Below are 13563 nucleotides of genomic sequence, written 5' to 3'. Positions count from 1 at the left end.
ATCATAACTCTGATGCCTCTTGCTTGGGTGACAACATGGACACAGGTTTTAGGAGATGTACAAGGAACGGAGGAGGATTCTGAAGGAAGATCCTGAGTTCCCTTTTGGACACATTGATTTTGAGAAGCCCACGGACAATGTGACAAAGTTGTCCAGCAGACAATCAGATAATTCAGTGTGGAGTCAGGAGAAGGGGAGGTCAAACATAGGCATTCAGAAGTCATCAGCAGCGTCCAGGTGAAAGTCGAGGGGATGAGCTTGCCCTGAGACCACAGGGAGAGTGAGAAGGTGCAGTTAGCTGACAGTGGTACCTTAGAGAACATACCCATCAAGAAGTGGTCCAAAGACCCTGCTGTAGAGCCCAGGGAGCTCTGCCCAGTGTTAGGTGGCAGTCTGAATGGGAGGAGAATTTGTGGGAGATTGAATACATGCATATGTGTGGCTGGGTCCCTTTGCTCTTCACCTGAAACTAAAACATTGTTAATTGGCTATACCCCAATACAATATAAAAAGTTAAAAAAAAAAAAAGTGATCCAAAGAAGAAGTCACAGAGGAAGCAGAGAAAGAAGAGCCTGATGTTAAGAAAGGAACTTAAGGAGAGTAGCATCTCCAAAGGAAAGAAGGTGGAGAGAACTTTTAAGAATGAAGATGGGGCTAACATTTACCAGATATCACTGAGAGTTTAGGGAAATAAGAAGACTGCTTTCTAAAACATTAGAAGGAAATGGCAAACCACTCCAGTATTCTTGCCTGGAAAATCCCATGGACAGAGGAGCCTGGCAGGCTACAGTTCATGGGATCACGAGAGTCGGACACAACTTAGCGACTAAACCACCACCACGCACTGAGAGTTTAGGGAAATAAGAAGACTACTTTCTAATGCATTAGAAAATACCTGGGACATTGAGACAAGATTTTTGTGGTGCTTTCAAAAAGAAGTCCATGAGGACTTCCTTGGTAGCAGAGTGAGTAAGAATCTACCTGCTAATGCAAGGGTCGCAGGTTCGATCCCTGGTCTGGGAAGATGCTACTGAAACTCGCATGTCCTAGAGCCTGTGCTCGGCAACAAGAGAAGCCACTGCAACGAGAAGCTGGAGCATTGCAACTAGAGAGTAGCCCCGCTCTCCACAACTAGAGAAAGCCCGCACAGCATGAGGACCAAGCACAGCCACAAATAAAAGAAGTTTTTAAAAAGTCAGTGAGAAATGAGATGGTGGGGAGGAGTAAAGAATTTTTTTCAGAAGCTTTGTTGTGAAAGGTAGAGAGAGATGGTGGTAGCTAAAAGAGCAGAAAGGTAAGGATTGCTTGCTGGAATGACTTGGACAGGCCCTGAAGCTTAGGGGAAAGAGACAGGCACAAGATAAGGCCAGAAGGAAAATCAATGGAATGAAGTCTTTGAAAAAATCTGAGCGGATAGTTTCTGGGGCACAATGGAGCAATTAGACTTTAACTGCAAAGCTAGATCCCTTTTCTTCTACAACAAAAAGGGAAAAGTAGAAGTGGATGGAGGGAAGTGAGTAGATGGTTAAATATAGGAAGGGGGTGTGGGAAATTGGGAGTTTCTGACTGCTGGCCTCTGATGTCTGCTAGAGGGCATAAGGCATACTTCAGGAAAGCAATGACAGTTTGGAACAGTTCTTAAGGAAATGGGCAAGAGAGTTGGTCATGGCCATGATCGTTTTGGGGATACAAACTGCTTAAATGCTGATTAATGGAGCTAGTTAAAAGAATTAGGGTAGATCTACACAGCAAACTAACTGCTGCTTTTAAAAAAGGGTAAGAGGAAAAAAAAGAAAAGGGTAAGAGGGAATTCATTCACACCTGGAAAGATCTCTAAGATGTAGTGTTTGTTTTATTTTAAAAAAACAAGTCAGAGAATCTACACAAATATGCAAATGTTTCTAAAAAGCCTGAGAGAACACAGTTTATTAATAGAGTGGTTTCCCAGGCAATGAAGGGTTTTACAGGTGGCGCTAACGGTAAAGAACCCACCTGCTAATGCAGGAGGCATAAGGGATGCAGGTTTGATCCCTAGGCCAGGAAGATCCTCTGGAGGGAGGCAAGGCAACCCACTCCAGTACTCTTGCACAGAGAATGCCATGGACAGAGGTGCCTGGTGGGCTGCAGTCCATGGGGTCGTTCGGAGTCAGGCATGACTGAAGCGACTTAGCACAATAGCACCAGGCAATGAAAAGAGGAGTGGGACTTAGCCAGGAAAAGTAACCTTTCATCCTTAAAAATTCTATGCATCTTGTACTTTTGGGCTGTCCACTTTTTTTCTTATACAAAGACTGTGCACTTGTATATTCTCCTTCTGAACATTGTGTGTGTGTGTGTGCTCAGCAGTGTCTGACTCTTTGTAGCCCCATGGGCTGTAGCCCGCTAGGTTCCTCTGTCCTTGGGATTTCCCAGGCAAGAATACTGGAGTGGGTTGCCATGCCATCTTCCAGGGTATCTTCCCAAATCAGGGATTGAAACTGTGCCTCTTGAGTTTCCTGCATTGGCAGGCAGGTTCTTTACCACTTAGCACCACATGGGAAGTCCCGTTTTGAATGTTAACACAAGGTAATATTTTAATTTCCCAAAATCTACAGAAGTACCTGCTCCTTATAAAAAAGCAAAAGGAAAGCTTTACAACACTATTTGAAGCATCCCTTGACCACAGCCTCCAATCCCACCCATGCCCTTTCTCATAAAAAGTAACTACTCTTTGAAGTCTCATAAAAAGTAACTACCTTTGAAGTCCTTAAAATATACACTTTTTAGAAAAAGTAATGATATTTTTATTAAGTAAAGTAACTCTGAAAAGTCATGCTCTGGTAAGGTACACAAACAGTGACTTTGGTTTTTTAACGTGGCTCAGTTTCTCGTCTCTGAAGAATCATCTGTGGCTTTGAAAAGTCTTTTGACACATCTCCAACCCCTTGCCGGGTGATAGTACCAAAGGTGGGTATGTAGGCAAAACATCAGTAACAGCATTTAAAAGAAGATGCCCAGACTCAGCGCTTTCAGGTCAGGGTGGGTTAGTCAGAGAGATAGATATGAACCTTGATTCACATCTGGTTTGGGGGGGTGTGGATTCTGAGATAGTTTTAAGACTTGGTGGTACATTTTTAGGTAGTTTTTTCTTTCCTGGTGAACCCAAAGAATTTGGTTTGGGTGACGGAAGAGTGAGATGAGATTCTGTTTCTAGAAATTTAACAGAGTTCCAAGAAAGAATTTTTCGTCCTTGATTGCTGATTTGGTCTCAGAGGTGTGTTGGGGACACTTTGTGATCCAAGCCAGCCAGTCGTCCATAAAGTACTGCTGCCTTTCTCTTCATTCACCATCACATGGATTTCTTCCTTTGTGATACCCAGAGTATTACCCATTATCTGCAACACTTCATGACATTGTTGTTTTGGGTGTTTGAAAATACACTATGAAGAGGTTCCTCAGGAGGCTCTTGTCAACTTCTTCTGCGTTACTTAGTAAGTTCATCAACTTCTTCTGTACCTCATCCAGCACTTCCTGTTGGACCTCATTCTGTTTTTTTCAGATCTTTGTTCTTCCTTTAGATTCAAGGCAGCATTCACTTTCTCCTGATGTGCTTGTGCCGATGTTAATCTTCCTTCGAGGTTATCTGCTTTTTCCATCCATTCTGCGGCTACCACCTTCAGGTTAGCTAGTGCATGGCTTCCTCCTTTACTTGTTCTCACGACAGAGAAAGCTGTCTCAAAGCGTCATCTCTCTGCGTTGGGATGATATCTGCAAACTGGCTTGTTGATTTGCACTTTCCATTGCATTGGAAGACAGAAGGAACTTTTCCTCCAACTTTTCCTTTCATTCTCAGTTTAACCGCTCTGTCCTTTGCAGCCAAAGCCTCGAAGTTATGAGACGCTTCTGCTTCTACAGCCCATTATGCTCTCTCTCCTGCTCCTGCTTTAAGCGTAGATCTTTGCTGTGTAAATGTTGAAACTCTGTCTGGAGGGTATGGTTTTCCATTTGTTTCTATTTTAGTACCAGCATGGCTTCATTTCTCTCCTGTCGAAACATGTCTTCTCTTGCATCGATGTCACTACATTTAAAAAATGACTTATTTCCCGTTTTGCTTCATTCTGTTTCTTTTAACAGATGCTCAAAAGCAAGTGCCTTCTCCTCCACTGTAAAATATTTCAATTCTTTCTCCACATCACAGACAGCTGCATATTTGTCTCTTGCAAAGCTTGATTTTTTGTTTCCTTTCCCCTAGATGTTTCTACTATTTTTTCCTTTTCCTCTTCCAATTGACCCATCTCTGATTCAATGCTGACTGCTATCTCTTTCAGGTTGATTACTGTCTGCTTCAAAAGTTCGTCTTCACTCACTTTATTAGTGAAATTTTCACTTAAACAAAGTAATTCATCACTTTTTGCCTGGATTAAAAGTTCTCCTTTTCCTTAAGTAAGTTTGTAAGTCATCTTGTTTGTCCTGTAGCTGCTTCATTTCTGAATCCACTTGCTCACGTCACTTTAGTTCTGAACTGTCTGCGATGGAATTGGACAATCTCTGATTATCTTCCTGGAGGGTTCTAATGGTTGCATCTTTTTCCTCCATTTTCTTAACTCTCCTATCTCTTCTTTGAGCATTTTGAAAGAGTCACTCAATTCATCAGTTTAACTGCCTTAAGAGAGGCTGCTGACTTGGAGCTAAGTGATTCTTCTGAAGGCTGTGGTAAAATTAGGTCAGACACTCCAAAGAGAAAGCCTTGGGCACTGCCAAGCTGCTCTAGGCTGAGATTAATTTGTGCTACGTGCTGCTCCAAGTTTTTGAGTTGGATTTTATTCCTTTCATCATTTTGATCAGGTCAGTACAGTTCACCCCTAGTTTAGAATTATTAACCTTGTCAACTGAAACTGGTGCCTGAAATTGTTGAAGTTCTTTCTGAAGACTGGTTGACCCACGCTGCATATTCTGTACCGTGGCCATCATATGCTCTTTCCATTCCTCTAGCATCTTCACCTGCTGTCTTAATTTATCATGTTCCCATAGAAGCTCCTCGTATGGATCCATATGAACGTCTCTCACCTACCACCATCGCTGGACATTTGCACTGTTGTCAGTAAAGTCTGACATTCCTGAGTCAAAGCATCAATTTCAAAATCTTTTTCTCGAACCACGTGGGATGAATTCTGGATCGTTTCTCTAAACATATCCTGAAACCACTCTTTCCAAATCTGGTGAGAGTTCTGTGGTGGCATCTTCGAGTTTCACGAGGTCAGCTTCTTTGGCAACAATTACATCTATCATTCTGAAATTTTCTCTTGTAAGATGACTATTTTCCTTAGTCTTCTCATCTAAAACAGCTAACATTTGTTCTCTTTCGAAAGCATACACTTGCAATTGATGAATCTCTTCATTACCTTGGCCACTGGAAGAAGCTAAAGATACTTTCATACAAAGAAACTGTATCTCCAAATCTTTTTTGCCAGATGAGCTGAGTTAGCTTACCATTCTCACCATGGGACAGCTGATCAATCTGTTCAGTTAAAAGAGTACTCTTTTCAGTTAGAAGTTTAATCTCCAATTTTTGTTATTTCTTGTAATAATCTTTCAGTTTTGGCTTTAGATCAGTCATGCTTTTCACTTCCATTTTCTATGTGAAGACTCTGAACTTCTGTAACTTGAAAAATGTCACAGTGTTCTATTGGCGCGTACTGGGATTCTTCAGGCAACTGTGTTTTGATTTGCTCTGTTGCATTTTGCAAATTCCTGATTTCCTCCCCTTGGGCCGAAAAGAGCTAACTGTGCTTAATATTCATTTGCTCACATTGGTATCTGAGATCTTTCTATTCCCTTTGATGAGATTTAATTTCAAGATTATCTTCAACTGTGCTCCATGCAGAGTCCTCAGATTTTATTTCTGGAACAGTTTTAGGGTTAATCATTGTTGCGGGTTGACTGCGTTCTTCCCTCAGTCATTCCAATTTTTCTTTCAGATGATTATTTTCTTCTCTCATGGATGCAAGACTTTTGGCTTTTTCCACTATGGTTTACTGTAAATTTTCCATTTTTCTTAAGGCTTGAGTACACTGATTTAACTCCTCCTGAAGCTGTGAACCTCCTTGAAGTTTTTCAATAAAAATGTCTTTCTCCCTTATGTTGTTTCACATACTTCTGCTCTTCTAAACTAGATGACAAAATTTCTTCTGTTTCTTTGTGGTCAGCAATCATCTGCTCAACAGTCTCTCTTGACCGAGTTTAACCAAACCCTCACACTCCAGCTATGAGGCAGAGCTGTCTGCATTCTCTGTACTTGACGGTTCTTTAATAGCTTGCTCAGACTTCCTGCTGTCTTCCAATAGCCTCTGTTCTGCCTGACACAGTTCTGCTTCTGTCCTTTTTTGCATTTTTAAATGAATTAACTTTTCTTTTTGCCCATCCAACTCTTTAGTAATGTTCATTTTATCACCTGCAAGTTGACAAACTCTTTTTTGTTTTTTACATTTTAGATCTTGTTTTAGTTTATTGATGATGCTGTCTCCTTCATTTTTTTGGATTGCTGATCTTTCATCAAAACCACACACATTGTCGTTTTTTGTTTCTGCCTGTCCAGCTCTCCTAACTCAGGGATCAGTAATTTCTTTTCAGCAGTGTTCTCATTGAGTTTTCCTTCTTTGATTTCCAAGTCATATCTTAAGTGATGTACTTCCGAATCCAAGTTCATGTGTCCTATAGTTGAGCTTTTAATGGGTTCATATTCATTGCTCAATCTGACAAGTAATAGTTGAAGTTCTTCCTTTTCTCTATTTGATAATGAATTTTCTTTTTCCAAAACTTGGGCTCGTTTTTGAAGTTTCAGGTTCTCTTCAATGAGATTTTTATTCTGCTTCAAACTACTTAATCTCATCATTTCATTTTCAGCGTCAGACAGTGGCTGTTGTTGTCTGGATGCTTCTTCCAGGGATGTTCTCTGTGGAAGAACTTTTTCATTTTCTGTCACAGCATCACCATGCTTCTCAATAGAAGGCTTCAACTCACCTTTTTTAAATTTTTTATTCGTTTCATTTACCTGGTCTTGATCTCTAACTAAAGCATCCATTTCCTTTTCTACAGAAGATAATTTTTTTTTAAGGTATTTTACTCTAATCTCAAGTCCTCTGATTTTCTTGGTAGATGTTACTTTTTCAGCAGCTACAACTTGAATAGTTTTTTGCATATCATGAATCATCTCCTCGTAGTCCTTTAATTGTTTTCGATGCCTGCCACTTATTTCTGCCAGTTTCTGCTGATGAATTTCCTGCAGTACTGCCATTTCACGTTGATGGTCATCAATTTCCTTATTTCGATTCTCTTCAAGTTCCTTGATAGTATTTTGCAGTTTATAGATTTCCTTTAGATTAAAACTATCTGCTCCCTGTGCTGTGGAAGTTTGAGCAAAATGTCTCCAATGGCTGACATCAGCCTCAAGTCTTAAAACTTCATTTGACAATCTATTTATTTCTTGTTGTGACCAAATTAGATCAGGGAAGTCCATATCATCATTCTGGAAAGCTGAAGCATGCTGATAGACATCATAACCCAGTGATGAGGGTTCAGGAATTGAGGGCTGAAAGTTATCATGAAGATTTACTGAGTGGGTGATTGACTGCAGCTTTAGCAACTCCTCCTTCATTGCTGCCTGTCTTGCTGTCAGAAGTTTGATTTCTACGTCTTTCTGGTGTAACTGATGTCTGTAGCTAGCGGTTTGCAGCTTCAGCTGAAGCTCTGACGCTTCATACTTCTCTTCTAGATCGCTACAAAGAATTCGAAGCCTCTTAATCTCTGATTTTAAGACTGATTCAAAGTCCACAACCTCCTCTCTTGCAGAGTCAAGGAGTTCTTCTACTTTTTCAGCTCCCTTCCTCAGCACATCTTTTGTGAAACTAGAAACACAGTCTGTTAAAGAGGCCACAGTACCACCCACTCGCCCCAGGGGATGGCCTAAGCTGCAGCCAAGGCCACCAAACCAGGACATTGTCCCAGGTCGTAGAACTGACCTGATTTGTCCTGCGAAAACGATCCAGCGGAGTTGGACAGCCTCACTGCTGACCAGCTCGAGGTTAAGAAAAAAAATGAGTTTCTAGGCAACGTGGGCTGCGAAGGCCCGTTTATGGAACCTTCCGAGACCCAGGCGTGGCCTGCGACCTAACAAAGAACTTGTCTCCTGTGACGTGTCCCTGCTCGGGCGTCTGCTCATCCCCACGACTTCCCAGCGCTAGGGTTGGGCACTTGCGTGATTTTCCCAGGGCCGGTAACACCTTGGTCCCCTGGACCGTCTACCATCACGGCAGCTCTGCGCCATCGGTGAGCGCATGTTCATAGAAAGCACACCTTGTCTCTGACTTTCTCTTTTTCTCTTCTTTATGATATGGAGTGACATTCAAGGTAGATTTAAATCAATAAAAGAGAAGCAGTACCGCAGTGTGTGATAGTTGCTCAGTCATGCCTGACTCTTTGCCACCCCATGGACTGTAGCCTGCCAGGCTCCTCTGTTCATGGAATTCTCCAGGCAAGATTACTGGAGTGGGTTGCCATTTCCTTCTCCGTAATAGTATTCAAATGGGAATAAAATATATTAATTGCCTCTGACTTGTTTTTACCAAGTGGCGTCTCACAGCACACACTGGCCTGCAGCTTGTTTCACGCAACTATTAAAAAAAAAAAAAAAATCAAGGCAAATGTACATAGGGACACGGGTCCGTCTTAAGAGTCCAAGTTGATGTATTTTGACAAACGTCTACACCTGCGCATAAACTCGGCCCTGATAAAGACGTGAACCATTTCCATCGGCCCAAAGCTCCTTTCTCGTTCCACTTCGCCTCCCGCGCCCCCCAGAGAGCCCTGCCCGGGGGTCTAGTCCCGAGGGTGACTTTTTGGCGGCTCTTGGGGTCTCCACTCTTTGTGTCTGCTTTGCCCACCGCGTGTTTGCGATCTAGTCTGGAAAGCGAGTTAAAGATGAATATCACCCGAGCAGGCGATCGCTGAGCGGAAGCACAAACACGCCGAGGTGCGGATGACCGCGGGGCCCCGGGCGGCCGCGCGTCGCCGGGCCCAGGGAACCCCCTGGCGGCGGGGGGACCACGCGGCCCCCGGGCGAGCGGCGGAGGCCCGATCGCGCGCCGCCCGGGGCCTGGCGCTCCTCGCCCGCCCCGACCTGGCCGGGCCGGCGGGCGGCGCCGCTGGAAGTGACGCGGCGAGGGCGGGGCCGCGGGCCTGCGGAGCAGTGCCGCCGCCGCCGCGCCTCGGCCGGGAAGCGATGTAGGAGCCGCCAGGCCGTCCCCCGTTCTGCCCGGCCCGAGCCCCGCGGGCCGCCGCCGCCGCCGCCGCCATGAAGAAGCAGTTCAACCGCATGAAGCAGCTGGCCAACCAGACCGTGGGCAGGCGAGTGCGCCGGGGGTCGCGCGGGCCGGGGGTCGCGGTCGAGGGGGTAGGGGGGGCGGGCCGGCTTCTTCCGCGCGCCCGGCCGCTACGGGCCAGGCTGAGGCTCCGCCCGAGGCCGGCGGGGCCCAGGGTCGGGGTCTGCGCCACGCCGCGGCCTGGAGGCCGGCTCTGGGCCGCCGCCTGGCCCCCGGAGACCGGCCGGACGGACCGCGCCTACCGCTCCCACCCCTCGGGGTCCCCACTGCCCCGCGGAGCATCGCCCACCTGGGACTGGAACTGCCCTTCGTCTTTCCCTCCCCCGGGATCGGGCAGCCCCGGGCCGCCGCCTGGGGCTGCAACTCCGATCAGTGGTGGGTCCGAGGCTGCCGGGCTTGGGGGCGGCATTCTCAGCCTTTCCGTGTGTCCCCCCCGTCCCCCCCCTCGCTGCAAAACCTCACTTGCAAGTGCTTGGGGGCGGGGGGTAGCGGGGAGGCGAGCGGCAAGAAGCAAGGGTCACAAGCCCAGCGGATCTGCCTGGTGAGTTTCAGAACGCCCTTTGAGGGAGTTACGAGGTGGTGCTGTCTCTAGACCAGAGGAGAATATGAAACCGGACAGCTTGACATTTAAAAAAGCTTGGGGAAAAAAAAAATTAGGAGAAAAGGATTCTGGAAACGCCTAGCGCCAGTTTAAAAATAAATATCATTTTAAAAGTCTTTCTCACTTTGGGTTTGGAAGCAGATCCTGCTCCCTGCTTCTTTGATATTCCTTGACTGCTTGACAAGCCTTGATTCTGAAATGACAGGAGAGAGGGAGTTAGTAGAGGAACCGCCGTGGGGACCGGACTGGTCTGTGGTCTTGAGAGCTTCTGAAGAGGACTGTCATGTGATGTGTTACCTGGGGCAGATTTTTCACGGTCTATCCAGGGCAAGTTAGCTGTATGGTACCGGTTTTGCTGTTAATTCTGGGAAGAGAGATGAATGCGGGAATTTTTTTTCACTGCGTTGGCTGGTTTTTTTCGGCAGTTGAGTCAAAGGGGGAGTTTGGTTTGGCCAAAGCACGTGGCACACTTCTTTTTTCGTGTGTATGTATGAAAATACTTTTACTTCCTCTTGAGTTTTCTAAATGTGCTCTTTACTGTTTCGTTTCCCTCAACTTTTTGCTTAGTTTTGTTGTTTAGGTCTTTTTGGTACCCCACCCTGTTAGCTTGGTGAGTGTCTATCCTTTTTCCAGAGTTAATTCCTGTCTAGGCTAAAGCCTAGATGTGCCTTGTTTTCTGTTATTTGTGGGGAAATGATAGAAATAACGTGGAGAGGAAGGTAGACATTGTGGTGTTGGTGGTTGAGTCGCTAAGTCATGTCGGATTTGCCATCATGGACGGTAGCCTGCCAGGTTCCTCTGTCCATGGGATTTCCCAAGCCAGAATACTGGAGTGGGTTGCTATTTCCTTCTCTGGGGGAATCTTCCTGACCCAGGATTCAAACCCGTGTCTCCTGCATTGCAGGCAGTCTTCTTCATCACAGGTGAATTCTTCATGGCTAAGTCACCAGGACAGTGTATTGTTGATGGCTCATGTTTCAGTCAAGAATCTGGGAATGAATTACAAGATAATTCTGTGAATTTTCTACCCCTCTTAGTGTTCTCCGGAACATGCATCAGGGAATCAATATTTAGTGAGTGTCAAGATGCATTTGTCAGAGAGTCATTTTGGTCTGTTTATACATTGTATCAGGCAAGTGATTTTTTTTTTTTTTTTTAAACAAAGTTTTCAGGCTTTAAAAGCTGCAAAGCTGATTCAGGGAAACTGTTCAGGGTGTCTTTGGCCCCTGCTCCCTCTGTCGCAGGTTCTCTTTTTATACTTTTAAATTCTAGCCATACTTGCCTACTTTCAGTTTTCAGTGGAGGCTACACTTTTCTTACATATTAGCCTCTACTTGGAACTATCAGAAAGAAGCCTCTCTTACCACACCTGCCCCAGGTCACTTCCCACTTATTCCTCAGGTCTCCTTGGAAAGGCCTCTGCCTCTGAAAGGCCTTCCCTGGGACAGAGTTTGGATGTCCCTCCTTGTCTCTTTCCTAATCCCACACACAGCACCTGTTTTTCCGTAATGTAATTGCTTCTTTACTTGCCAGCATTCTTCATTTAAGAATGATTACTCTTTCTTCTTTGCTTCCCAGGATCTTCTGTGGTTCCTATCACTTGGCAGATCCTCAATAAACATTGTCAAATGAATGTAAATCCAGCTCTCACTAGATTGTTCAAGTGGTATGGGAAAACGAGAACTGGATAGACTGAGTGCAGTGATGTGACTCACTGTAATTCTGGCTCTGACCTTTGACTCTGAAAATCTTTATTGCCTGATGCAGTGTAAGCTGCAGCTATTACAGTGGTATTAAGGGTGTGGCAATTATGCACCTAAAGTCAAAAGTGTTTTTACTGGGGAACCTGTTACTTTACTGCTGTTGATTTCCTGTATATGTTTGTCCCCCGCCACCCCCACCACTTAAGTAATTGTCAAGGACTAGGGAGGCAGCAGCAGCAGGGAGGAAAGATGGAAGAGGCAGGAGAGAGCCTGAAATTGTTATTGGGCGGAAGCAGATGGTTGGTGGATATCAAAACCAGGCTTCTGGATGTACTGGGGTCAAAACAAAGGCTAAAACACACACTCTCGCTATGAGTGAAGTTGTACATGTGAATGGCTTGCCCACAGTGTGTACTGTCTGTAGTTCTAGGTGGTGTCTTGGGATGAAGTATTCTCTTTGCAGAATGAGGACCTTGTGAGTAACCCCACAGTGAGGTTCCATGGGACCAACATGTGGGAGAGTTAGTAATGGCTGGAAGGAGTGAGTTCTCATGATGCAATTTGTTTGTAATGGGTGGATGAGTCTGTTTCAGAAGGTGGTTCGAATGAGGTGGTCTCCTGAGGTGGGTGTCCCAACGGAGACAATGAGGATGGTTCTTTTGTGCCCGCTTGCCTTTTGTTGATTCACCTATTCAACAGTTGTTCAGCCCAAACTGTGTGTGAGTATATGAGGTGTTGGAGTCTATTTCTGCCTCCCTGTTTCTGCCCTGAAGGAGCTCAATAGATTTGTGGAAGAGATAGGCAAGCAAAGAAATAATTGTTACTCTGAGATACGTGCTTTCAGAGGGCTGGCTAATGCTGGTTCTTATTGGACAGAGGGAGGTAACAAAAAACAAAGAAAGCTTGGGCAAAGCCTTTTGGCTTTGTCTCCATCTTCAAGCACTTTCAGATTTCTTTTGTATTAATGAGGTCTCCCTTGGTAGTATGAAGACCCATTTCAAACTGCTATAAGTGAAGATGGGAATTAATTGGCTTATATGTGACCAAAAAATATCCAAAAGGAGTCTGGCTTCAGGCTGGGCTGGATCCAGGGGTTCCACTCTCCCAATAAGCTGTGTGTCCACAGGAGAACCGCCTCCCCTGCCCCCCCCCCCCCCCCTTCCATCGTCCTCAGTTCCAGTCCTAGAACGACAGAAAAACCTTTTCTCCCAGTCACTGTCTCCAAAGGCCCAAAATTGACTCAGTGCTTCTGACTGGGTCCCGTGCTTCTCCCTGGAAATGGGTGTGGAGTCAACTCCCATCTAAACCTCAGGGACTGAGAGTGGGGGAGCGCTGGCTCCCCAAGGGAAACTGGGGTGCTGGTTAGGAAACAAGAAGCATCATGTCAGGTCTTTTGTAGTCTAATTCCCTGGACAGAGGAGCCTGGCTGCAGTCCACAGGATCGCAGAATCAAACTCGACTGAGCACAGCCCAGCCCAGCAGCTGCAAGAAGCAGGCATTTTGTTCTTTGAAAATCCTTGATGTAGATAATCCAGTGGACGCAGGTGGCGATTTGGAGGAGGTGATGCCCTGCCAGGAGGAAAGTGTACACGGCATGAGGACCTTGAAGAAAGTTTAGTTATGAGGTCGGAGTGTCCAGGAGAAAAGGAATCTGAAGGACTAACCAGGAGAGTTATGACATAGGTGAGGCTCTGGGAGGGAGTGTCTCATTGGGTGTGGGTTCCTGCCTTGACTGAAGTACTCCCTGGAGGTTCAAAGCTTTTGAGATAAACCAAGGTTACAAACTCAAATACCTGGAGGGGCCAGACGGGTTAAATAAATGAGTGACTGAGGACAGGTAAGGGTTGGGGGCATGCCCCTCCCCGCCCCCCTCCTACCAAAAAGGGCACATGAGAATATGGGC

General features: G+C 45.5%; 1 protein-coding gene and 1 long non-coding RNA gene across 6 annotated transcripts in view; one reads left to right on the top strand and one right to left on the bottom strand.

Moving 5' to 3' along the window:
* The first annotated feature begins 9212 nt into the window (after nt 1-9212).
* ARHGAP17 (Rho GTPase activating protein 17) overlaps nt 9213-13563 on the top strand; it is a 95389-nt gene continuing 91038 nt past the window's right edge. For 3 of the 5 annotated variants that reach the window (XR_011485468.1, XM_070461061.1, XM_070461062.1), the window contains exon 1: nt 9213-9381. Coding sequence is in view for 4 of the 5 variants with exons in the window: in XM_070461061.1 (XP_070317162.1) it covers nt 9329-9381 (53 nt within the window). In the remaining variant the exon portion in view is untranslated. The remainder of the gene's footprint in view (nt 9382-13563) is intronic. The other 2 variants (XM_070461060.1, XM_070461063.1) reach the window with 2 other exon arrangements.
* LOC139032840 (uncharacterized) lies at nt 10041-10426 on the bottom strand. The gene is made up of 2 exons (XR_011485469.1): nt 10255-10426; nt 10041-10150 (listed from the first exon to the last, which is right to left on the bottom strand). It is a non-coding gene; the product is annotated as an uncharacterized lncRNA (long non-coding RNA).

The sequence above is a fragment of the Odocoileus virginianus genome, chromosome 33 (genome assembly GCF_023699985.2).
Source record: "Odocoileus virginianus isolate 20LAN1187 ecotype Illinois chromosome 33, Ovbor_1.2, whole genome shotgun sequence".
NCBI classification, from domain to species: domain Eukaryota; kingdom Metazoa; phylum Chordata; class Mammalia; order Artiodactyla; family Cervidae; genus Odocoileus; species Odocoileus virginianus.
The sequence above is the reverse complement of the archived record's forward strand: the minus strand, read 5'-3'. Positions and strand labels throughout refer to the sequence as shown.